The 27,991-nt window shown below is 34.9% G+C and overlaps 1 protein-coding gene across 1 annotated transcript; it reads right to left on the bottom strand.

The window, feature by feature from the left end:
• LOC134537692 (dolichyl-diphosphooligosaccharide--protein glycosyltransferase subunit STT3A) lies at nucleotides 1-27,991 on the bottom strand. The gene is made up of 14 exons (XM_063378409.1): nucleotides 27,824-27,991; nucleotides 23,578-23,689; nucleotides 22,254-22,421; nucleotides 20,084-20,244; nucleotides 18,869-18,959; nucleotides 18,197-18,303; nucleotides 16,976-17,167; nucleotides 15,638-15,791; nucleotides 12,041-12,279; nucleotides 10,170-10,334; nucleotides 9,554-9,742; nucleotides 7,576-7,795; nucleotides 6,694-6,882; nucleotides 1-5,042 (listed from the first exon to the last, which is right to left on the bottom strand). The coding sequence occupies exons 2-14, from the start codon at nucleotides 23,675-23,677 to the stop codon at nucleotides 4,897-4,899; spliced, it is 2,121 nt and encodes a 706-aa protein (XP_063234479.1). The 5' UTR covers nucleotides 23,678-23,689; nucleotides 27,824-27,991; the 3' UTR covers nucleotides 1-4,896.

The raw sequence follows: 27,991 nt of genomic DNA, 5'->3' as shown, positions 1-27,991 counted from the left end.
TACAATGTATACACACACCTTCTGTTTATTGCACACAAAATAAACATAGATCAACCCATAAAAATATGACAATGTTGTGACAACAGGTATGTCTAGTTACACGAACTCATTAACACTAAAATACACTATTGTCTATTGATGCTTGGACAAAGTCTTCACATACGATGAGCAGAAAATATAAAGCAGTACTCTACTCCATTTAACACTTTATCCACATTTATAAATTTATGAACCAAGGTGGTCAAATGCAAAACTTGGTAGGCACAATTTTCAACAAAAATTTGCTAAAACAGTGGACTGAAAAGTCATCTTTTAAAAAAAATATGATTTTCAATTGATCATGTTCATTTTTGTAGTTATTTTACTGATTGCCTTAGAATTTTGGTTAGATTTGAAAAAAAAAATTTAATTAGCATAAAATAATATATTTTCTGGCTTAAATAATGCAGCCAGAACAAGCACGAGATGGTATTGTTTCCATCCCAAAACTTTCAATAACTGTTCAGGCAAAACATACTTATTTATAGGAACATGTAATGTCAAAAATGTACAATTGCAATGTATTATTTTATTGTGATAAGAATAAATTGAACAAGACATACATAGAATTTATGAAATAAATGAAATAGGTTTCCTTTGGCAATGAGACATATAAAGTTGCCACCAAGTCACCACTATCACAAATGTATTCTGAAAAACAGTACGGAGATGTAAAAACTTTGTTGGACACGTACACACCCAGTTTTGCAAATTACATGCCCCAAAATCAAGCCCAAACAAATAACATTGAACAATGGGAGAAAAAAAACTGCATTCAACAGTAAAAAAAATAATAATTACAACTTTCTTGCAAACAAGAAATACAAAATTTAAAACAATACTTTCCCCACTTACAAGCAACAAGAGTACTTTTTTAGTATATCAAAAATTAAACTACTGAACCATACACACAAAACAAGTTTAACCTCAAATCTCAAAAGAACCAAAGAAATAATATTCCCCCCTTTTTTATAACTTATTGATGTAATTCAAAAATATTTTTTTCTTGCCAGTTAAGAAAAAAACAAAACAAATTGCATTAACACTGAAAAGTATCAACAAAGATCAAACAGCATTAACATCAAAAAACAAATTACAAAGGCCAAACTGTTTAAATAAATATTACATTTTCATAATTTTCTTGATATTTTATACACCAGTTTACTAAGACATGACAAAAATGCCATAGCTATATTTATTTTACTGAAATATTTTCCATTTTTCATTGTTCCCATACTCTTTTCCCAGACATTAAATTTTTTTTGGCTTGTTACGATTTCAACTAAACTGCATCAAGCTTTTGCACTTTCTCTCTCACTTTTTTAATTAGTTTTTTTTTACACATGTTTACTGTCTCTTTTTACCATTCTGTTATTCTAAATGACAATTTTCAGCATAAAACAGTGTCACAGGTTTTAAAGAAATAAATCAATACGAATCAGCATGCAACCCCATAGTCCTGAACAGACTGCAAATTTTAATACATTTACTATTAATCATCTATGCAGAGTTCACTGTTAAAATGTAATTTTCTGAACTCCATACAAAGAAAAACTACAAAACTTTAGTATGGGTAAATATGTGTAGGAGCTAGTTATAACCATTATGAAACATTATTTTTTAACCAAGAGCTAGCTACGCCATTAAGCAAAATTATTTTCAAGATGGAAAATGAAACCAAGTTTTAAAGCAGAATTTGAGGAATTTGATGACTTCAGATATAGGCAATCTGTGAATCACAAGTATTTAGTTAATAGTGTTTTTATTAATTATTAATTAACACAAAACCATTGACAGAACCTTCCTAGTTGAACTACAAAAAATTGTTTAACACTAACGAGGTTATCACTTTAAAGCATAATGCATTATGGATATGATAAACAGAAAATTAAAGTAATGCTTTCTTTACTTTAACAGAGAATACCCAACTGTCAAAATTTTAGTTCTTTACGTATTGCTTGTTGAGGAAGACATATTCATGACTATGTGCATTATAATGTTCACAAAACAATATTGTCCAATCTAAGTTTTATTCACAAGATTTCAAATATGTGTTAACACTGAGAATATAAAGCTTGTGAAAATAAATCTAAAAAAATTCAAAATGTTTTGATGAAAATTCTTTAAAACAAACTGATTAAGGTATACAAAACCAAATATAAAATTCAAATGAAAAAAAAAAAGTATTTAAATAATATATTTTTATATTTTATTACTTTTTATTATTTTATATAAAATACATTCTATTTTTAGAACTAAAATCCATAATAATCTAAAACTGTAATACTTCATCATATATAAAAAGTCAGTGGAAGAATAATTAAAGATAGGTATTTATAATTTTTTTTTATGTATTATTGTACATTTATAACTATTTTGATGCTAACTCAAACTCATAGACACCTGCGAGTACTCGAAATTCGAGTTTCGAGTCGAGTTTTTTAGTAATACTCGAACTCGAGCTCGTGGCTTTTCAACAACTCGAAATTCGAGCGAGCTTTTCTTGCACTGTACCTATAGAAAAAAAACTCTCATTATATCGGAATAAAAGTCTTACAACACTATTATCCTTTACTTTATAATGTAACATGATCGACCGTATACATGAACACATCATTTTTACGTACCCGGGATTTACGAATTTCCGTGATTAATTTTTTTTACTTCTATAATTTTCCGCATAGCATTAATGTATCACTTTCCTCCTTTATGCGGAAACATTTCCCGCATTTTACTATAAAAAGCATTTAAATTGTCCGGGGTCTCATCATTTACACCATTAAATGTGTGATATAAAGTCCCGTTTAACATTTTTATGAAAATTCCTGCCAGTAATGGCGCACGTAAATATAAATATGAAGAAAATACAAATGAACAACAACTTACGAAGAAATATGGATGATGTACCATAACTACAGTACAATTCCAATAGTTATCTTAAGATAATTACCATAAAAAGAACTAAAGATTCTTTGTAGATACCATAACTACTGCAGAAGCATGATAGTTACCACATTTGCACTATAGTTGCCGTAATAACCGAGATGTGTATTTACCGTGATGGTAATGTATTTATTTAGGACATATTAAAATTAAAGAACATTATTGAAAAAAAAAGGATGTTAAATCTTGATATGTACGGTTGGCACATGTTGCTAAGAAATAATGTGATCTGAAAGAATGTAGTACTACTACGAAAAGTGAAAAGGGTACTCGTGGATTTTTAGGTTATGGCAGTCTCTTTCGTTTTTCAGTAATATCGGTCGAAAATTAACAAGAGTATTGGAAGTTGGCAGAAATGCCGATTCAACTAAATATTGGCAAAATCGGCTTCTTCAGTACAGCTCTACATTTGATGACATGAGTAAACATATTTCAGACTACAGGACATTGAAAAAGACTTTAATTTCCATGTAGGTTTATTGTGCGTAAGTTTTTTTTGCAAGTGTAAATTGAATTAAGTAAAATGCTTCTATTTTTATTACTTTAAATTGATTAAACTTAATGACAAGTTACAGATATTTGACACTAATTTTGAGGTTAAACAATTTGGTAAATATGTAGAGTAACGGTATATGCGAAAAAAAAATGCTAAAAATCTGAAAATACTTTTATTCTATGCTCTTTCACTTCCTCTTTTCAAATCAACCGGCGGAGATAAGAAATTCCAAATACTTTAGGAATATCGAATTTTTTAATTTAGTAGGCTAACAATGATAATGGTTTCTTTTTTTATTTCCATATTTTTCTCAAAAGTTCTCACATTTTATTACTCCATCACAGTAAATTTATGTGCAATAAACTTAAAAAAAAAACTCGAACTCGACTCGATACTCGCGAGTATTTTAGCAAACTCGCTCGAGCTCGACTCGAAGTGAAAATCTTCTGCTCGCAGACGCCTACAAACTCATAATAATAAATTGCCATAATTTCATTTATTACTTTGCTTCATCATTAGAAAGTACATTCTGTTTAACTTAATAAATTTAGCTATGACAGTTTTTACTTTCAATAATGTTTATTTAATTTATTTCTGAAACATAATAAAATACACATGAGAATCCTGAATCATCAGGCAAACAAATAGTTCGCCATAGCAAATATTTAATTGTAATATCTGATTTGATAAATGTTATTATGAAAAGTGCATATTTGAGTTTTTATATTCAGACTCTCTTCAGTCACAAAATAATAATAAAAATCTCTTATAACAAAATATTGTAGTGTGCTTTAAAGGACTTCTCCAAATGTCACAAACAATAATTTACTTTCATTTACTTGTTAGTATTTACAGTACTGTTGATAAAATTCAGTAACAGATAAAGATACGATTTAAGAAAATTCAAAAACACAATAAAGTTGTAAATATTAGTAAAATTCACCCCAACTCCTAATATTCAACCCTTGGTTCCCTAGGCCTTAACTATTACCTAGGTAAATGTAATTTATCCAGAAGAAATTTGTTTTTGTTGATTTAGTCATAGCATTTATAAAACAATAGCCTATAACCAGAAGACTAGAAAACACTAAGTAGGCACATAAAAAATTAAATTTATGTTTACTGAAACGAGGTTCTATTAAAATTGTCTTTTTAGGAGGCCATAAGATACTGAAAGCACACCATCACTTCAGGGAATTGCAGTCTTGTCAAAATTGTAGTCTTAAAAAACTGGGAACAAGTGCTGGTTAAACTCTGGAAAAAAATGTCTTCATTGCTTACACAATGTTCGGAGATGGCAGTAGCCACAACAGTGTGTGTGTGCACAACATCCGTGACTGCCCGGGGAGTTTGCTCACGCACGTGCGGACGTGTGAACAGTCTTCAGGGCGTCACCTGAGCCAACCTCGCGAGCACTCCTACACTCCGCGGTTCGGCAAGTCCTTGACCTTGTAGATGCGGACCAGCCAGTGCTCCGTGGTGTACGCCTCCTCGAGAACGTCCAGCTCAAAATCCTTGTTGCCGATCTCGGCGCTTCTTACGCGGTCGTAGCCCGGTGGCTTGCCTGCACAAAACATTTTACGATCCTGGAATCACCGTACACATTTTGCATGTAAAATACAGCTAGGCAGGTCTGGCTAAAATAAAGCCAATACTTTAGCCTAATGCTAGCTGAAGTGGGTGTGAATTTTTTTGTGCCACGATTATTGGTTACTGATACAGATTCAATTATAAACACATTTCTTTAACAGTACCGATAAACGATTCAATAAATTTTGCAAATAATAACAGAGAAAGTCTCAGGAAATTGCATGTATTTGTAATTGGATACAGGAAAAATTAATTTTCCGCCATACATTTTGGGAAAGAGAAGTTCCTGAAAAATCAGGATTCTGTCCAGCTTTAGTCCAAATCCAAGAGTACATCCAACATGTCTTTTGAAACTCAATCTAGGTCTCAAGTCTTTTTAATATGTATATAAATAAATAAATTAATAAATAAAAAAACCACACCATCCTTTGGTGTTAAAACGTTAAACCTACTAAATTAATGTTTTATAATTTAGATTTCCGAAACACACAATGTGATTTCATTAAAAAAAATTATGTATTAAAAGTGCAGTTTCTGGGGGGAAGGTAAAAGGATACTTAAGAATAAACACAAATATACTTGGTAAATTTTAGAATGATCAGTGCTGAAGTTATGAATTTACTACGTTTTTAATTTTTGTCTGATATTTTTTATTTTAATTTTAAAACCTCTAAACTTTTAAATACCATATATTCAATAGTTTGTACTAATGGGATATTCACTTTAATATTAATTTAACCCTTTCAACTCTGCTCATATAATCAGACTAGAGATAGGTCGAGACATGAAAACAAGTCGAGTTCATATTACTTGATGGGATGACACACAGTGGTATTTATTTTAAAATTCAATACATGTGCAATGAACATAAAATAATACACCATATTTTGCAAACAGTTCACAGTAGAATATCGTATTTAGGTTCCCTCAGTTTTCTTTAAGTACTGTTAATTTTAAAAAAATTTCATTGCCAAAAAAAAAAGTACAGTAAAACTTGCTTAGGTTCCCCCATAATAAGTTTCCCCACTTATTAAGTTCAAAAATTTTTTTCCTTGATCACTTCCAGTGACATAAACACCAAAAACCTACATCTATTCCCAAAAATATTCTGTAACTACTGGAGCTTGACCATTTTCTAAGACATGACTCAACTTAAAAAAAAATAACCAAGTGTGGACGAAACCCAAAAATTTGCAGGCTGGCCCAGCCCTAACTCAGACCAATATTAATAATACAAAAAAATATATATATATATATATATAACTAGCTGCAGTACCCGGCGTTGCCCGGGCTAAACACATGGAGCTTTATTGTCTGCGAGTTAAAGCAAACTGGATAGCGCTATATGACAGTGTGTTGGACATAGAGAAATGTCACACAATTACTGTTTGTATGTTTATGACCTATGGTTTTTTGTTTACCCATGGCGATCGGTTATTTATTATTTATTATTTATTATTAATTATAAATTATTAAGACCATTAATCGAAAAAAAAACTATTCTATCTCTCAAGTTGGAAAAAATTACACATAAATGCCAATTTTCATCAAAATCGGTTGACTTGGTGAAGAGTTCACTGGAAACAAACATCAGGACACTGGATTTATATATATTAAGATGGTACCTCCTTCGGTGTAAACTTGACCAAAGCGATAGTAACACATCTTGTACATGAGACAGTTGAGGAGGGTAGGGGACCCCTCTTTGTCGACCCTGAACTCCCCGGTCGGGGAGTAGTAGTCCCACTCCTTGATGTGGCTGCCCCGGTCAGTGCTGCCTCCAATACGCACCATCCACAAAAACTTGTTGATGTCTGCAAACAATCATCATTTACCTATTTACTTATTTAGTGTTGTGACATGCCTACCCAGAAACTGAACAGGCTTTAATAGTAGACACTAGAGCTGTACCGATTCATGGAATCTTGCCGGTACGCCAATTCAACTGTTGCCGATTCACTGATTCCGAACCGATACGGGTGAGAACACATTTTGGTTAAAACATTTTTTGTACATGTACAAAATTACTAAAAAATTGTCTCATTCTTAGAAAAGAATGCAATGCAAATGCACATGTATTTTACTTTGAGTAAACAAAAGTTAATTAAAAAGAAAGATAACCTGCAATGAACTCAACGGGACACAATTTTTTTAAAGCAGCAGTAATATATGTAGATACAAAAACTAAGTGCTTGCCTAAAGTTCGCGTCATTAAACATTTTACAATAAACAATTCAACACAATTTACTTAGTTATATATTAGCTCACTATATAAAACTTTCAGCTAAACGAGAACCAATTACAGAAATATAGTCACAAAACAAACACTTTCCGTTTCATGTTAATAAATTATGTTAAAAACGAGAATTGAAAAAGAGGATAAATTCACAAAGTTCAATTCGTAAGTGAGCAAGGTGAAAGTGTAGAGCAGTTAGAAAAATTTTACATGTAAATGTACAAATCTGAAAAACTAAAAAATCAAAAATAAATTCGTGAATCATACATACCATCTGATGAGTACCCGGTAAGACCACCAAATATAACCAGCACATAGTCAACGTCAAGTTCACGCATTATCTCATAAGCTTTTTCTTCTGACGATGCCATAGCCTGACCAACTCGGGATATGTGGGTATTATTCCAGGTGTTGTTGTCCACTAAGATAGTCCGGTTCGCCATCGCTGTTATTTGGTAGCCGTAATCCCACCACGACATCACTCTCGCATCCTGCAGCAAACCAAATTTCTCTTGGTAATGAATGCTTAATGTTGATTCTTAGATGATTTAAGTATTTCACTATTTCATAAATTATATATTTCAAGGCACCACAAGTAACAATCTGAAAATTTATCTGCATGCTAGATTCATGACACTCAAATACAGCCTTTCAAATAATGACCAACATACTAATGATAAGTGGGATGGCAGATTAAGTAGACATTATGATCACGAGACTTTTTACAAGATTGGGAACATACATACTGCTTAAATTTATTTATTTTTTAAAATTTAATTAACCATTACTCACAAAATAATGAAATACAAAATTACAAATTAACTGTGTTGGTTAAAATAAAATTTTTAAAATAAAAAAAATTGGTTTTACAACCAAACTTACTTCAAAACCTAAAAATATAGGCATTGTGAACAAAGTAACAATAAGTACGTACTATAAATTGGTATGATTCATAAAAAATTAAATTTTTTCCTAGCCAATGTTAGCTGTAAAACTTTATTGCCAGTAAATATTAAACTAAAACCATTTTTGGGTATTCTTTACTTGTGAATACACAATGCATAGTGAGTTATATTGTGAATAATTAAACTTACACCAACTGTCGGTCTAAGAAAACAAAACTTTTTTGTATAATTCAAGTGAGGACCTTACATACATATTTTATTATTGTAGGTCTCATCATATAATCTAATGTTTATGCTCTACGGCTTGTAATTATTTTTGTTGATAGTTTTAATCTTTGCATGTTTTGTTACTCTAATAGTATGTATGAATGAATTAGAATTACTTGGGCTTGAACACTGTGTAGCCTTCGAGGTCATTAAAAATGACGCGTGGTGAAGTGATTTGAATGGAGCAAAGTGGGAAAACCCAGAGAAAACAAAACCCACCAACTCATTCCAATGTCCGCCATGTTTCTTACTTAAGGGGCTCGCCTAGTCAGGGGTGTGTCTGTGTTAGTGAGGCGGGATGAAGCACAAACCTCGCTGGTGCTTGTAGCGCAGTATTGCCTCTAACCACACGGCTCTGAACTGGTGCGCAGTTTTCTCGTCATGCATAGGACAATTATGTAATCTGAGTGGTGAACGTAACATTATATGACAGAGAAATTAAGATAAAGGTGTAATGCAAGTTCCTTAAGTGCTTTCAAGAATCCATACCGGTTTATTTAAGTCTAAAAATTATTCTGAAAATGTCTTTGAGCTACCATATTTACCAGCGTTTGGATCGCAGATTTTATGTGATATATTTAGTTGAATAAAAATTACTGCTACCCATGTGTGTAAATTTCCATTTTGGGTAAAAAAAAAATTAACATTACACTGTTGTGGTTGACTATAAAATGCTTAAATAACTATCCTGTGTTGGTTTTTTAGTAAAGATTTTACGAGTAAATATAAACTGTTTGATTAAAATGTCTCAGCAGTGAGTGTAAAGCATCATGAACTGCGCCATTAAACTACGCCCGCCGCCTGTTGTTGCGGCAGTCTGCCGCTGGGCAATGTCAGAGGGGGAATCTAAAAATAAATCTGCCAGAGAGAGAGAGAGAGAGAGAGAAAGAGAGGAGAAAGAGAGAAGAGAGTGAGAAGAGAGAGAGGAGAGAGAGAGGAGAAAGAGAGAGAGAGAAAGAGAGAGAGAGAGTGTGTGTGCTACAAACCATGTGGGTGTCAGTTTTTTCAGTCCAGTTTTCATACCGGCAGGAGGCTGGCTATTAATTAAACAGCCAAATCAGGAAACCAATTACGTACCTCTGGAGTGTTCATGCGCAGCCAGTAGTACGCTTCCCTGAAGTCGTCAAATATTATCCGCGAGCCGTCGTGGGAACGCGCGGACAGCACGATGCTGGGGCTGCTGTAGGCTTCCGACGTGACCCAGGTGCAGTGGAATGTGTAGGATAGCAGCAAGAAACACATCACGGCAACAAACACCGTCGCAATCTGAAAACACACAGTGCATGAATTTACATATAATTTTGAAGGGATGCGATATAAAAATTTTAGAATTGAAGAACATTTTTTTAATAAATCAAGATTGTACACGAAAAAGTGAAAGATCACACTATGCTTTCCCTCTAAATAAATTATTTAAACTTTGACCATGCATTGGTTTTCATCAGGAATAGAGAAAAAAAACTATGTACACATACAACACCCAACATTTTTTTTAATCTGAGAGTGTGCGTAAATTCTGAAAGACATATATCATAAGAAGTGATTGTGTACATTCAATTTCTATTAACACTTTACAGGCGAGGGGGGGAGGGGGGGGGGGGGGTGGAAAGTTTTTTTTTTTTTAAAAAAAAGAACACACTGTTCAGTTTTTCCTCAGCTGAGTTCACGAAGAAGGAAATGAAGGGAGCCTGACCTCGCTCTTCATCACGTAGTTGTTCTCGAACTTCTTGGCCTTCTTGTCGACGTTCTTGACCGGGTCGACCTGCTTCATATAGGTGCTCAGCATGGCCGACACCGTGATGCCAGACAAGATGCACATCACCGGCGCCAGGACCAGCATCAGACGCACCATCACGCCCTGCGGACGTACCGCGCATCAACGCACGCCCTCCCCGCTGGCGGCTCGCCCCGATATATATTACGGATGGTAACGCAAATAGCACAAACATAAGATAAAGTACGCTGCATTTTGTCAATTAGCATAACTACTCAATCATTTCCAACCTTCAATAATATAACATTGCAGGAAAAAACGTAACTTTTTTTTAAATGGTGTCTGTTATACAAACGTATTTTATTGAAAACATAGGAAGGATTAATTTAACAGATAATTAGACAGATGCAAATTTACGAGTGTGGTTTTCGAGAGCCACACACACATTGGCACACAGGAAGATGACATAACATAAAGCTGCAATACACTGGCAATGAATCACCAGTGCCTCATTGCCGATATCGAACTGCAGAATACCAACTTCAGCCACAGATCGTCCAGTGTTATCAAATACAACCAACTAAAATACCAATTATCAAACAGCATGTAAAATGACAGCGCCCTTGTAAAATTAATTTCCAAACAAAAAGATTTGTTTCCCTGTGTTGCACAAAAACAACTTCACATTTCATCGTTGTGAGTGTTGAGTAACCTAGAGGTTGGTAGTAATGGGAGCGTCAAGGAAAGTAATGTAAGCGAGATCAGGTTGATGTAAGTCAAGATACGATTGTGACACTAAAGGACTTGCAAGAAATCAAGAAATGGTGCAGTCGGTAGGATTCATTTAGGAAATTATCGGAACATCAATCAATAAAGGCAATGTAAGTTAACTGCAGATAAGTGAAAAAGTGTAGACATACGATACCAGGTGATGAGAGCATCACCATTGATTCTAGATAGCAATCTCTGTGAAATTTTTTTTGAGGTTCAAACACAGTTTGGAAATTTTTTTTGCTAGCTATAGGTTATGAGATGACTCAAAACCATCTCAAGTTAACGTAGTGACAAAGCAGTGTAATTATACAACACTTTTGATTTATCGAAAGAGAACAAAAATACTTTGATAAAGTTTTGCAGGTATTCTCATTACATTGTGACCCAGTTAAGAATATTGTGGTGGAACAATTTAAAAATCAAAGCCGATTTCAAGAAGCCTGGCCGACGAAGTTTGCGGTAGTGCGGTGCACCATAGTGTTAATTCCTGACCGATCAACCCATTCTCAGGTGTGATGGTTTTCCGGAGAGGCCAATTTTGGGGGTAATTCAAGTCCTACCCAAACGTTTGGGTCGTGGCAGCTATGGGCGGTAGATTTTCAAAGGGCTGTTTTCCTGGTATATGCGGACTACTTCCCAACCTACCATAGCATTTGGGTCACGGCAACTATGGGCAATACATCTGCAGTGGGCTGTTTTCAAGGCATTTTCAGGAACAAGTAATATTACTACTTGAAAATTTCTGCGTTGATCCAACTGTTTATGTACATTAAAAAAAAGTATGCTTGTAATATGTTGCAGAATACAAATTCAAATTTCTGAATAAATCTTCTTGGCTTCATACATGCTTAACTATTTGGTGCATTGGCATGCTTTTCGGTTTTATTAGGTTTTAATAGCCATTCACCATACAATCTTGGGTCTACTTGATGGAATTTGGGGGAGGAAAACTAGAAATGGCCTAGAGTGAGTAACCCAGCCAGCATTTTCCTCGAGTGATCTTGGGAAAAATGAACTTGGGATACTAGCAGATGTCCTCTGGAACGGGAGCCCAGCGTCTCGCCTCGCACGCTCACCGCGAAGTATATGCTGGTGACGCCGTACAGCACCAGGAAGATGTTGGCGTCGGACAGCTGCGAGAAGCAGAAGTAGAGGCCGGCGGGGAACAGGAACACCAGGATCTGCAGGTCGAAGTAGAAGGAGGACCACGACGTGGGCTGGTGCTCCGACACTGACGCTATGATGGGGATGTGGTTCTTGGCGTACGACGGGTCCAGCAGGGAGTAGAACCGGCCCGTCCACGGCGAGATCTTGCCTGCGCACACATTACACTCCACACACTCTGTTAAACCATAGATGAACCCCCCTCCCCCCAACCCAAGCCAGGTGTCATTCATCACTGACAAAAAAATAACAAAATTGTGCTCACATTTTTTGATGATACATATTATTTAAAACTTGTTCAATAAATAGTTTTGACAATTAACTAGAGAATGGTCTCCTTTAAGATTTATTTAAATATATATTAAAAAGACATGTAGTTTTCTTGCCTGGTGCAGGGTCTACATGGTTGGAATGGAGCAGACATTTATAGGAGCTGACTGTCCTACCCGAGGGGACCTGTCGTTCTGGCCAGCCTGAAGAATGCATGAGCTGAGATGAGATGGGGTGTGGATCAGCGATGGAATGAATTAGTAGGGGTGGGACCACTCTGAGAAAATCCGCAGGCCACGGCAATATCCAAAAACGTTTCTCACATTGCGAAAAACCCAGGTTCGACCCCGCCAGGAATTGAACTCGAGTTGCTCTGGTGGGAGGCAAGTGTTTAGACCAGTCAACCACCACAGTTCCAGATTTGTAGTTGGTAGTGAAATATAAGCCTTATAATTCCGTACCAAATATGACTTTAGCTTTAACGTTCTTACTAACGTTATGTGTTTCAGTAGCATCACGTGAGTGAAGTTTTTCCAAACTATAATTAATCACGAGTTATCTTATATTCACTATGAGTAGAGTCCCGTAAAAATGGTTTTATTTTTCCTTAAATTTCGTTTTGAAAAAATCAAATTTCTGTTTTATTTCGCTGTTTTGGTTTTTCATGTTTACTTTAACTTTTGAGAATGGTTTTATGACCTACAAGTTTTGCTTGGCTAAATAATAGTGGCACGGCGTATACTCGTATACTGCACTCTAAAGTCAACACTATTGGCAAATAAAAATTGTAGGCTTGAAACAGCTCGGCACGGCCCGGTGCCGCCTAGCGCGCTGCCTCGGCACGGCCCGGTGTCGCCTAGCGCGCTGCCTCGGCACGGCCCGGTGTCGCCTAGCGCGCTGCCTCGGCACGGCATGTCTCAACTTAGTATTCTTTTAATATTTCTTGCTGCTGTTCTTTGTCCCGTTGACGCCGTATTCACTTGCTCTGCAGTCGTATTGCATTTGCTGAGAAGTGTAGTTACGGCAGTTAAAGGTCACTGATTTTGCTTATCAATCGGCGTAGTGCCATGTGTTCATGTTTACGAGTAGTAGAGGTGTAAAAGTAACGAAAAAAAGTGTACCCGTATGTATTCGTTACTATAACAATTAGTACTCGTTACTATTGTGTCGCTACGTTACTCGTTACTTCTGATACCGCATAACATGCAATGTTATGTTGCAGCAACGAATCGAGTCGTATTGCGTACGCGTACAGTATGACGTCACGTAAATAGTAATAAATAGAATATAAACAATTAACAATATTTGATAATTAACAGTTTTTGTTAACCAAGAAACAATTAAATCTCATTAGAGCGGTTTTATTATATTATCTCTTAAGATAAAAACAACAAAAAACGTGAAAATACGCGATAATAAATAACAAAAACATACATATTTCTAATTTGTAAAAAATACTTTCTTATAAACAGTAAAAAACTTGGACGACAAATTTCCATATTATACTTAATAAACAAACATCGTTCTTTGTAACGTAAATTCATCGAATATGCGCGCGCATGCGTAAAACATACGAAAAATGTGAGTAACGAAATCCAGCCGTGTGTAACGTTTCGTTACTCGATACTAGATGGCGCACCCGTTACTCAGTCAGTACCGAATACATACGGTTTGCTACACCTACAGCTCTAACGAGTAGGTTGCCAAGCCAGTCAAACGTAGTTGAAAGCATGAGGTTGTTAACTGTTCAACATGAAAGGAAGAATTAAAATTTTATATTTCTCTACAAGATTAATGTGTAAATACAGCGGGTTAAAAATCATGGCAGCTATATTGTGTTGAAAACATCGCCGGTATTTTTTATTAACTTTGTGTTGATGCTCAGGTACATTTTTCTCTTTTTAATTAGTTTATGATTGCAATTACTGCTTTCGTTTCAAATTGTAATGATTACGTGACGGGAATACTGTAAATCATTATTTACTTTCATTACTACAAAGCGGCCATGTTGAAACTTAGAAAAATGGCGATGTGCCGTCAACGTCGTGTTTACTTGTTTTTCGCGATGTCTTGCATGGGTGGTCTAATTCATTATGATCAGTTTTATTTCTCGATGCTGTGCGATTTCGGTGTTTTGTCGCGAATTAAGGTAAATTGCGGTGTTATTTCGCGATATCGCGATTCGCGAAATTTCCGTGTCTCTAACTATGAGTCAAGCTTGGCTCTCTGACTTGTAAATTGAAAACAAATGTAGTGAAAGGCATTGATTTTGATGAAGTGATTTCACAATTCGCAAGAAACTAATTTAGGATATTATTAGAAATTATTAACATGCTTACAATGTTAAATAAACCAGAACAAATAATTGCAGTAATAGATGTCTTATTTTTATTTTGTTTAATACTTTCATTCCAGCATCAGGTACCATATGACCTTGCTATGCTACTGCTTTGAACTCCAAAGCATAAAAACAATAATAATAATTGGCCTGGAGTTTAACCACTAATGACAAAACTATGAAACCCTTAGAATTTAAGATAACTGATAAGTGTGGCCTGCCTACACTATAGAAATAGATACTAAATTTCACTACACTTACTATCAACATAAACATACCATACAACAAATTTGACCAGCTTCTAGATTATAGCCACTTTTATGTTGATACAGATGCCAAAGTTACAGATTTTAATCTGAATGAGTGCTGAATATATAAAAAAATTAAGTTAAAAATATGAAGAAGTACGTATTTTAGTTATACAACTGTTATAAATAAATATTTAAGTATTGTGATAAAACTTTTTATAATCATCATTTTTTTATAATTTACTAATACATTAATTAATACGGATTGGTTTGGCTATTTTAATAATAAAAAAATGGAAAAAAAAATTATAAAAGTGATAATAATATTATTTAATATTTATATTTTACCCATTATGTACTTCCTTAATAGTACTAAAGGATGCAATCAAATGACAATCAAAGGGTTACAATTATTCAAAACCTCACAAAAAGTAAAACACAAAATGGCAAGTGTCAAACTGAACAGTAACGCTGTCTCAGCTCTGCAGTGAGCAACTCCAGGGCAGCAGTTGCCCCACTTCTGTATGTGCTCTGACACTTATGTTGCTAGAACCCGAAAGCTAAGCAAATCCAGAAGTTGGCAGCGAAGGCCCACAAAACTTCACATTATGGCACTGTCCAACTTTCTCGACTGCAGAAGCGCGGACACTGACCGGTGAACGTGAGCGCGCCTCCAACCACCACTATGACGGACGCCGTGCCAACCAACATGGCACGGAAAAGGGCTTCAAAGTCCTCCTTGCTCAAGTGGCTGCGCAGGTAGTCGACAAATGCGTGCAGCTGACAGAGGCCGAAAACTCCAAGAGCCTGCAAGAAAAAAATTGGTTGGTCAGTTGCACAACAACTACACATTACAGAACTGATTAAACAATGCAGAGGATGAAATTTAGTTTTCATTAGGGATAGGCCAGTTAATCCTCAAAACCTCAATAAGTTGAAATTTTTGAGATTCTGAAGAAATAATTTGAAAATTAATTTAGGAGGAAATGCAGTAAAATCAAAATTTCAACACTGAAAACTCTGTCAATTGTATATTTTTTCGTACCTATCCTGTTAAAATTTCCCAAGACATTGGTCTTTAAATTTATGTGAGACCTAGGTTCCATTTTAGGAATAGATTAGAGGGACTCTTCGTGATTCCAATTTGAGATTTGGATTCGAGAAAACAGAATTAGATCCATCACTGGTTTTTATGCTAGACTTTGAATGCTTGCATTACTTTTGCAATGTGACCTATAAATTCTGAACACACAAAAAAGAGGCCAATGAAAATACACATCTGCAACGATGGAAGTAAAAACATGTTCCATCACTTTCAATACTGTATTGGCTTCTCACAAAATGTGCAGTCAGTTGAACAACTCACACTGGCTCTGGCATACACAATCTAGCCTACCCATTCAATTCTCTAAATATGTCACAAATAGATGTCAACCGCGAGGTAATTAATATCGCAGAAAAACACAACAAACACACAAAAAATCTAGAGAAAAAATTTACCATAGCCTATTAATAGAGACCAGAATTTTAAGGTTTTTGTTTCTGAATCAATTTTATTGTTTAAATTAAGTTTTCAATGTTAATTAAATTTTTATATAACTGTTTATTTACCTGATCAACCATCTTATGTTCAGAGATAAAAAGCAATAAAGGAAAGAAAATAAGATAACCACGATTTGAAATTGTAATTATTTGCAGTCCATTTGAAAATTTAACTATTTGAATAAAAACAATATTTTATTACCAAAACCCACTATTCACACTTAATTTTAATAAGAAAATTTTTGTTTATTGCAGAATCATTTCATAATTTAACTTGTGTTTCGAGTTACATACTGTATTAACATGCATTTTGAGGTTATATGACGTAATGACTAAAAATTTTGTTAGTTCGGTTTAGTCGCAATCCACCATAAAATCTGGTCTCTAACCATCAATAACAGTTCTGTTTGCACTTGTGATCACCGGCACAGGCCTAAGGAGGCACCCACCAGCATGTGCTCCGAGCTCTGCACCGGCTGGAAGCCCACGAAGCTGATCTGCATGGAGAGGACGGTGCCGATGCAGTAGAGCGTGCTGTACGCCACGTAGATGCGGTGCGAGAACCTGCCCGTCGCCATCAGCACCAGCACGTGCAGCGGGATCAGGTTGATGAGGAACACGTAGCCGCCCCACGACGACACCTGCGGAGCACACAGCTCACCGTCGCTTCTCACGCGTGGACATCATCTCCGGAAAATACCTCTGAATTAATTAGGGCTTACCTTGTTGGTAATCACATCGGAGAAAAAAATCAAACTGAAATGTTGTTATATTCAATCTTCGATCAAAATCACAGTTTACTTCACTCAATGATATTGGCAAGTAAATTTTGACGTTTAAAGAAGTTATTCAACGTAAAATCTTATTTTATTTTATTTTATTTTGGTAAGAGTATAATTTTTTTTAAGAACCACTGTTTTAAGTAATAAGTAAAAAAACTGAAACGAGTGCCAAAATTTTGCGGTTTTTCGGCCACCCCCAATTTTCCACAAGGATTTTTTTAGTAGAAAACTTGAGTATAGCTCTACATGGCACCCATAAACAACCCCTCAAAGTTTCATTAAGTTCCGATTTAATGCAAGGTACCCCCCCCCCCCCCCCCCCCCCCCCCAAATTGAACCTCTGCCGACTGGACTAAAAGTGGTTTGAGTAATTAAACCATTTCAATTCATTAAGGCAATAACTCAACAGCTATATTACTCATACTGGATCAACGTGTATAGCAGCGAGATCTGGGAAATAAAGCGAATCGGAACTGAAACGTCAGGTGGGTTGGGTTAGGTTAAGATACGTTAGCTGCATAATTAAATACAAAATTTTATTTCATAAATTTAAATATTTTAACAAACATTTTCCAAATAATAATTGTATCACTTAACCTAACCAAACTTTCACTTAATATTATTTGTCTAATTTTTCAGAAATTGTTCCATGATGTGAAAATTTTTTTTGGTGGAATTCTTACTATTCAATTCAAACTAAAATACTGATATTTGTACAAGTATAGTTTATGTACTATGTTTTGTTGTTCATTCTCAATATTTTTCTATAAGCAATTGTGAATGTCCATGAAGTTGTTTCAAAAAAATCTTTACCACTGCAATAATCTTTCAAAGAAAGCCTCTGTGTAAGTCACCTTAGCCTGAACATTATACATATTAGTTTCTTACCATGTAAAAGTAGGCAAGTGCAGCCAGAGTAGACCACAAGATTGTTCCTGTCTTCACAGCTTTTATCCACATGTAATACGTCAGAAGCATGCAGAATATGGCAATACCTGAAGAAATAAGAACACCAGCATTATACTAGTGTTTAATGATATAATTTTATTAAAACTTGACAAATTATGGTACATGTAAAATGCACATATGAAAATTATGGACATACACAAAACAGACGAACATAAAAACTTCTGTGCTAATAACTTATGTTATCAATTTGACTCTAGAATAGTATAAACATGAGAATATGTAGTATAGTTAATTTCTGTATAAACATGCAAATTTAGTAAAATGTGGTACTTAAATATACATATTAGCAATGTGCATAATATCAATAAAACATGAGTAAGCGCTCCATCTAGATTGAAAATTATTTTTCAGTAAATAGTTTTAAAGTAAAATTTCTATTTATTTCTCTCTATAGATTGATATAGTTTGCTTTTTGTAAAGACTTAATCATCACTTGCACAGGATAATGACAATAGGAAACTATAGCAAATAGGACAATCCTTAACTCTCAAGTCTCTACTTAGTGATGCTGTTTCAAAGGTAACAATAGTACACCACCACCACCTTTTAGTTAACTGACAATTGTTAAGCTCTTCACTAAGTAACAATTACCTTCATTGTCATACGAGCCTGCTACAGATCTCGATATGTATCCTGGGACGATGGCAATCATCGCTGCCGCCACTAAACCAGATGCAGAGTCCTGTTCAAACAATCACACAACAAATAAAACTTCAGCATAACTGTTCATGTAATTAGTTATTTTGAGAAGTTGGTGTTAGCACCACAGGCTGCTTTGGTTGATATTGCATTTATCTGGCTGCTACAACCTTAACTGAGAGCTTGTTCTTTGGAATGTGAAGTGTTGAGGGTCAGTCTGAAGAAACAGGAGTCTCGCTTAAACTGTGTTAAACCAAAGATTTTCACCCTTTTAACTCAACGTGACTGTTGATTAGCCACTCCTGTTTCTTGTGCCACATTATGAGTTATCATCTTTATACATAGCTCTATTTATGCTTATAAATTTCTGATCAGTTGGCATGTAAACATAGGACATTTTCATCAGTATTGTAAGCTGCACCCAAATATAAACCTCAATATAATTTTTTTTTTTTTTAATTATGGAGACATACAGAAAACAAATCAATATCAGCTGATGTCAAAAGTTAAATGCATACACAGCATACAGAACTCTGTGGAAGGAATAAGAAAATAAATCACAGCACAGACGAACACAGTGTGTTGACGACGACAAGAGTTGCAACAAGGACAGTAAATAAAGACAAAGGCCTTGGACAACACTGCGACAAACAGACGAACCCAGCGATGTGACTAAACATATATTCTGGACACCACAATGAGGACAGCACAGACAAACACAGAACGCTTCCTAAGACAAAACATTTGCAACGTTTCTGGTACTGAGACCTGTTCCCATTATCAGGCACAAACAGACTGAACTGTTATTGAGGTTTCTCTATATAAAAAATAAATAAATAAAAAAATAAATAAATAAATAAATAAATTCTCAAATTACAAGAATCAATTGAAAGAATGTATAAATCTCAAATTGGAATTAAATAAATTTGATAAATGTTAGATATAATTTTTTAACTCAGAAGGTCACAAAAAAGATGCATCATGTAAAAGATAATATTAAATAGTTTTGAAAGTGATGTTAACATAACTGGTTGAAGGGTTTTCTCATTTATATACACCATTAATTTACTCAAAAACCTTTTAAAATTTACATAGAAACATAAAATTGCTCTCAAGATAATATACAGGATTCTAGGTACATTCAAAATCAACCCAGGTAGGACTTACTCTCAGTTCCTTGGTCAGGAGATAGGTGATGATTGTGGTAAGACTGGAGAAGAATGGAGCGAGAAACACACAGACATTTCTTATGTCTATTGTCACGTTTATCAACCACGCAAGATGATATAGTACGGCTGAGGTTACCATCAGGCCTGGGTATATTGTGCCTGCAAAGACATAAACAAGGTTTTGAGGTTTTGATGATGTTTATAATGATTTCAATAATTATTTCAATAATGATGATGCTCATGATTTATGTAACAATTTTTTTCACTACAAACACATATAAATGCTGAAAATGAATTAATGTATTAATAAAAGATACTTTTTAAAGAGAATTTATTCAGATTGAAACACAAAACTTATTGTGAAGCAGTGACATATTTGTCTACAAATTTGGACCATTTTATCTGAGGTTTAGACATGGCTGTTTATATTACTATGGGTGAGATGGCAAAATCACACCCTATGACACCATACTCTTGAACTTAGCATAGTAAATTTTACTGTATTGAACAACTATTCTACCCAAACTGATACGAAATTACAGTAGAAAAAAAGATTCCAAATTTTATAACCTAAGAGTATTAGGTGAATTTTTACAATATCCTTTGTGCAAACAGAACATTGTAAAATATGTTTTAAAAAGGCTTCTACAAATACATTTTTTTCTTTTCATTTGAATAAAATTTTGGATTATCACAATACTCACAAATATCAAATAATTTTTAGATCTAATTTTAACATAGGTAATTTTTTTTTCCACATTTCAAAGGATTCCCAGTAAAAGTGATCCAAAATATACTAAAATAATAAAGAAAAGAATACCGTATTTACTCGTGTATAGCGCGCCCTCGTGTATAGCGCGCACCACGATTTTTGCAACTAATTCCAAAGAAAAAAAAATTGAAATTTTTTTTTCCCCCATAAATAAATTTTACTAACATTTTGTGGTACCTGATTATTTAAATTGATGTGTGGTGATGCGTCAGGAAAATACATAAACTCTGCTGTCTAAACGGAAGATAATGAAGCGCTATATCGTCACAACTGGTACGTGGAAGGAAGGAAGGGAGGGAGGTGTGCCGCGCTACGTTGCTAAGCTGGCGCGGAGAACTTGACGCGCGCGCGCGCGCGTGCGTGCGTGCGTGCGTGCGTGCGTGCGTGCGTGCGTGCGTGCGTGCGTGCGTGTGTGTGTGAAACAGAGGCCTTGTTGCTTGTGCGTATGTGTGGGGGCTGGCCAGGAACGTCACCCGGCAGTTAACGACTTCCACTCCTCCCCCGCCTCCCCCCCCCCAAAAATTTTTTTTTCCCGTGTATAGCGCGCATCCTTATTTTTTTCCTTTACTTGAGGGAAAAAAAGGGCGCGCTATACACGAGTATATACGGTATACATGGAACCATGATCAAGAGTAAGGTGAAGATAAATAAAAAAAAAATAGGCAATACATTTAAACCAGTAAAATTTTAAGTTTGAAAAATGTTATACTGATCAAATACATAAAATACATAGAGCAAAGAATTATTTATATGTAATTTTAAATCATTATCACTGATTTGTTAAACATAAAAACAATGTGTGAACAATGCTGCAGAAAATAAAAATAAAATTCTCAATAAGAAATACATTAAATTAAAAAAAAGTCCCACTTGGTGTAGGCCTACCTATTTGGTAGCAAATTCTTACGGAAAATTTTTTCAATCTAAGATGTTGCAATGGAATATTGAATAATTCATGAATATAAAATATTTTTCGAAGACAATCCACATAGATAAGGGAAAAAAAAAAGACACAGCTATTCAAAAATTATTTTTAATAATCTTTACTTTTGGGTTAGAACATATGATGTGGGAAAATATCAACTTTTTAACTCACAGTTTGCAAATTAACACCTGTGACGAAAAAATATAGCCCTAATAATATAGTTCTTTGAAAGAAAAAAAAACCTGACAAAAAAGTTACAAGCTTCAACAGAGATGAATGTTATGAACTGATTATAAGTTGTAAAACTCTGTTAAGAAGTTCCTTATGGGACTTTAAGGAACACTTCGCAAGTGAAAATTTCTTATAAGGGTTTCAGTAGCTATTCTGGCTGAATTGTGCTTTTTTTACTTACGCCCACATTGGTCCCAAAGGGTGCGAACTACGGAGAGTAGTGACGTGGAGGCAACTCACCGCCAATAATCCTTCCCAGTGGATACCAGGCCCGGTCATCAAACCAGTTGTGGAAACTGTAGAAGCCTTCATCTGTCAAGAACTTGGTAGTGCGGTAGTTGAAGTAGGGGTCAAACTCGTGTATCACACTCTCGAATCTCAACACGGAGAACAATCTTGTGGCAAAAGCTGCACAAGAAATGATACAGGGTTAAACATACAAACATGCGTAAACATTGTTTATATGCACAATGTCCATACTAGGTGTTATATACTTAATAAATGATTAACAATCTTTGGAGTAGTTGTTTTATAAAGTTTATCCATTCAACTTCAAATGTATTTTTACGAGTGGGAAAAACAGGTCGGGAAAGGATAGCCCAATTAATTAGGTATGTGTTATTTATTACCTAATGTTTACGCCATTTGTTAAGGTATGACAACATAACCGTCTGTCCACAAATTACTTTTTCATCATGTCCACAATTTACTTACTCTCTCTCTCTCTCTACTGCACGTCTTTTACTACACACCTCTGTATCAACAAACTGCCTCGCACTAACTCTGGTCCGCCGTACATACAACATCCGGTCCCCGATGCACTAATTTTTGCACACAAAGTCCACGGTTCGTCGTTCGCTGTTGCTCAACAAGGGGTCACTCGTGCTCTTCACTTCACTGCCTCGCAGGTCATCTTCTCCATTTATATACCTCTCAATATGGCTTTGGAAAGGTCTCGTAGCCCTTTGCAGTGTCACGTCATCAGAATCACCCACTAAACACCTGAAGCTCTGAGAACAATTGCGACCTAGTGACGGGGCTCTGGAAACGTGTCAGACCTAAAGGGGAGGTACTACCGTGGAGGTAAGAGAGGGGCGGGTGTTACCTGCATCGCACCCCTCGGCAGGCTGGCGAGATGGCTGTCTGGCCAGTCTCATCACTGGCCACCGCATAAAAGTATTTTCATATATTAATTCTACACATGTCCAAAGAACAAAAATGTTTCCAAAACTGTGCCAACTCTTCTTGGATGCTGCATACTTACATGTGGAGCTTAACTTATATTTAAAATTTTCTGAAAGTTTTAAAAATTTAATTTCATATTCAATAATTTTTTTGGAATACTGACTGTAGAGTGAGTGGCTCATTTGAAAGATAGTAAACCAACCAATTAAAAAACTATATATATTTTTTTCTTTTCAAAATCTACTATTAATTATTTGTTAAATATTTTGAGTTATCATAGAGGGAAAGTAAGCACATTACTTAAAATAAATTCAGGCCTAGCAAATCTGAAAAGCTGACATAATGCTTAAACATTCTAATAGCATCAATTTTCACTTACATAATATTGCAGCAAGCGACAGAATGCTTAGCTTTAGCAGTGTTTCTTGTTTCTCTGTTGACATGCGAAATGAATGAGATTTCATCAATGTCGCCACCATGATGGACAAAACCTGCAACAAACCAATAACCACAAAATACTAATATTTCAGATTGTTTTATGTTGATAGTAATGTAAAAACGTGTCAAGCACAACATACAGTATGTTTAAACCACCAACATAACTATTCACGTTTTAAAATTTCTCATATTTACAGTACTATGTAGAACTATATATTTCTGAGGCTGTTCTAAATTCAATTAATGTACTAATCTAAGTACATAGGCTATATTTATTTTTCAGGAGGCAGTCACATAATTATTTATTGGATATTCTGAGTCAACTTAAAGAAACACATGGGTGATTAACCACAGCATCTGTTAAAAGTTAAATTTCACAAGATAGAGGAACAAGAATGTGTTTTGGTAGGGGTGAGATCAAGTGATCAAGTAAGCAAGTATGCGAGTGTCAAGCATGCAAGTGCACATGTATAAGTGCATGAGTATGCAAGTGCGCAAATATGCAAGTAGCCCATTATGCCATTTAGAGCCCCTATCCTGAGACCCCTCCCTCTCTCTGCAATTGACCGCCCCAATTCTGATTATTGCATATTCTTGATGCTCTCTGAGCAATCAACATTTATGCTCGGATAACGTCACCGCCTCGACTTGCCCTTCCTGCTGTTAAGGAGTTTCTCTTCAAAAATGCATCATATCTTTATTTGGAAACATCCCTACGGTAGTAGATTTGTGTGTTTGGCCTGGCAAGTGGAGATGTCTGCCACATTCTCCCTACACTGTAAAACTGTGAGTTTGACCCCGCCCCAAATCAAAGCCAAATTGCCTCGAGGGTCAGAGGTGACTGATCTGACTAAACAGTTATGGCCCCATGATATATTAATAAATTAATAATGATATTGTTATGAGTGCTGCATAACAGACACTGTGTGGCCCAAAAACTGTAAGGACTAACATATCAAAACAGATAGGGCCATACATTCATTAAAAAAAAGAAACAAATGAAATACATTTTTTTGGCATGTACAATTTTATTTTCCATTAAATTCATTGCATTGTTATATAATTTCTGTCACATTGAGGTACATGAATAATTTTTATGAGATTGTTATTTGTTCTCTTGGAAGAAGCAAAAGAAAGTTTTATCTAACCTGAAATGGTTGGTAATAATTTGATTATTGGATTTTATTAAATAACTGTTTTTACTTGTTTTTACATGTATATTGTATAATTTTTTTTATGTAAAAATGGAAGTATTTATTTATATTTCTTTAATGAACAATTTGATGATTATAGTAGAATGTTCTGATGTATGTATGAGGTCGTATGACTTCCGAATTTCGTTTGTATATATATTTCATCAGTTTTTCGATGTACGTGCAGCAGAAATGTTAATTTGAATAGTTTATATGGAATATGTAATTGTGTACTGCTTAATGATTTTACCATTTACTTATTGTAATTTTTTTTTTTTTTGTAATTCTGCATAGTTATTCTAATATTTCACTTAATTCAAAGTGATCAAGATTTATTCTTGATGAATGCTAGTATGTGCACGACCATGCTAGCTACCTACAAAAAAAAACCGTTTTTTGAGTAGGTATTTGTTTTGTAATTTTAATGTTAACTAAAGTAAAGGGTTTTTAAAGCTTGGTCAGCCAAATTTAAAGTACTGTAGAGTTGTTTGTTAAAAATATTTTTGCAGTTACGGTTTTTGCAATGTGGTTAAAATTTTCTAGGTCTAGGTGATCATAACCAAAGTGAAAAAGTGGTAAAGTTAGGTGAGCTAAATTAAAGAAAACTGTAGAATCATTAAAATGTTTCTTTTTTTCATCACCTATGGATTCTAGAAACCTAATAGTTGTAAAGGGTTTTGAAGTTAAGGAAAATTATGTAGTTAAGTAAATTAAAAACAAGAAAGTATTGATGACATTATTAAAAAACACCATCCACCTCATATCTATTCCCACTATCATGAATTTTAGAGACCAGCGTAAATTGAAAAATGCTGTTTTGGAAGATAATTCATCAACTTAAGTAATACTCAAATCACAACATTACATATTCACCCCCCCCCCCCCCCCCACAACAAAAGCTGTACATATAACCAAAAAGAGCACAGAAGCATAAGAAAGCAATAAATAGCTCTCTAAATCCTACTAATATTATAAACGCGAAAGTTTGTAAGTTTGGATGGATGGATGTGTGTTAGGTACTCTTTCACGTAAAAGCTACTGAATGGATTGGAATGAAATTTGGCCTACAGCTAGCTTATAACCTGGATTAACACAAAGACCCCATATTAATATGAAATTCCATCCCTAAGGGAGTGAAAAAGTGAAAATTTCATTTTATAACAGAAAAAATCATAGGTCATAGACATACAAATAGTGAGTGAGTGTCATTTCTCTATGTCTGACACACGATCATACACATAGTAAGGTCTGGCAAATTAATATTTTTCTCCTTGGTGAGACCAGTCCGCTTAGTGGAGCTCGCAGCGGCTAGAAAAATAAAGGCGCTAATAACAGTTTTGTTCTTAACTTCGTCAATAGATAGAGTTGCCTTGAATTTTAAACGCACCATCGTTTGATGCGTTTGTTATGTCTTTAATTTTTGTTTGTTTGTGCCGTATGCGTTCCTATACCATTCATCCGATTGCGATGAAATACGCATGCCCATGAAGGTTACTGAGACGGTATAACTATTTTACAATAGTTGGAGCACGAATTGTGTCAAAAAATGTGTTCAATTCATTTTATATAGCGGCACTTCATCTGTTTTTGTTGTATAAGTGCGCATGCATGACACAATTTATTTAAATATAAAAGAGAGACAGAGATAGAGTGATATATATATATATATATATATAGTGAGATAGAGAGATAAGTTGAGATAGAGCGAGGTATAGAGAATGAAATGGGTTAGATAAAGAGATACCCATACCTATAGATGTATAGAGCTATATAGAGACTTATATAACTATAGAAGATACAGAGATAGTGGGAAGTATATATATATATAGATATAAAGAGATGGATAGATGCTTTGTATATGTGGAACTACTTCAAACATATTACAAAACAAAACTGAATGAGGCATTGAAATGCAGGCCAAGCATTAGCTAGATAATGGAATCTTTTCAATATTAGTAATCTCTTATTTTTCAGCTTTTTTTCTATATTGCTTTATAAAGTCTAAATTACATACAGACCAGGTAAATAACTATGAACTGGCGGAACGTCTGTCGGGATCTGAAAGTGATATAAATTGATTTTCACACTTGACATTCAAATTAAGAAGACAATTACTAACTACACCCTTTGTTCAGCCCGGGCAACGCCGGGTATTGCAGCTAGTTAGTTCATAATCCTGTATGGGGTTTTAAATTATCAACTGACCAATTACGAAAGTTATAAAAATCTTAGAAGCGTAGCTTCCTTAAATGAGGGGGAGCGAGAGGGAGAGGTTTACATCGCACAGTTTTTCACAAAAAGGCTAAAAGCGATGGGACCTCTTAATTGCTGTAGGTTCTGATCTGCATGCGCCTCTACTCGGTGTTCATATTATACTTGAGCCATGCCATGGGCTGGGATCAAACTCACGTACCACGGCACCCCGCAACGTGGACATGACGCTGTAGCGATCACAGCCACCAAACACCTATGTCATTAAAGGAATCTACTAAGTTGACAGGTCTCTAGTTCTAAATAAAGTAAATGAGTATTCTTTAAATTGAGACACAGTCTTTAGATTATTAGTAATTACCTTCATCCCCTCCCCCAACCCACAAAAAAACAAACAAATCGGTCCCTGGTTATTCTATTGAGAAAAAAAACTGTAGCCCTAGCCACGTACAAACATTCGTTGTGCGAGGTCGTTTTATAAGCAAATTTCTCAAACTGTATTTGAGAATGTATGTCAGGTAGATTTTTCTTTCATCGTATTACTCCATTAAGTAATTTTACTTTCCTTGTGTCTAAATTCTTTAGTGTTTAGGGTGATGGGCTTTAAGATATAATTTTTAAGAATAAATCTGCAGTAACCACCACGAATATGCCATTTTTCTATTTTTCGAAGATTTACAATTTAAGTAAAACAAATGTAGGGACACCCACATTTATAACCCTTCTGAATATGACCCATAGATACAAAAAAAAGTGGCAATCTTACATTAAACATATACTTACCGTAATTACAACAAAACGTTTGCATACAATTTAACCAAGTACTGTATTTGATATAACCTAAAGAATCAAATCATATGTTGACACGTTTCAACAACGACACACCGGCTAAACAATTGACAATTGACAACAGAAACCAACCAAACTACAGCGTGGCATTTGTACAACCTT

The sequence above is a fragment of the Bacillus rossius genome, chromosome 12 (assembly GCF_032445375.1).
Source record: "Bacillus rossius redtenbacheri isolate Brsri chromosome 12, Brsri_v3, whole genome shotgun sequence".
Classification (NCBI taxonomy): Eukaryota; Metazoa; Arthropoda; class Insecta; order Phasmatodea; family Bacillidae; genus Bacillus; species Bacillus rossius.
The sequence above is the reverse complement of the archived record's forward strand: the minus strand, read 5'-3'. Positions and strand labels throughout refer to the sequence as shown.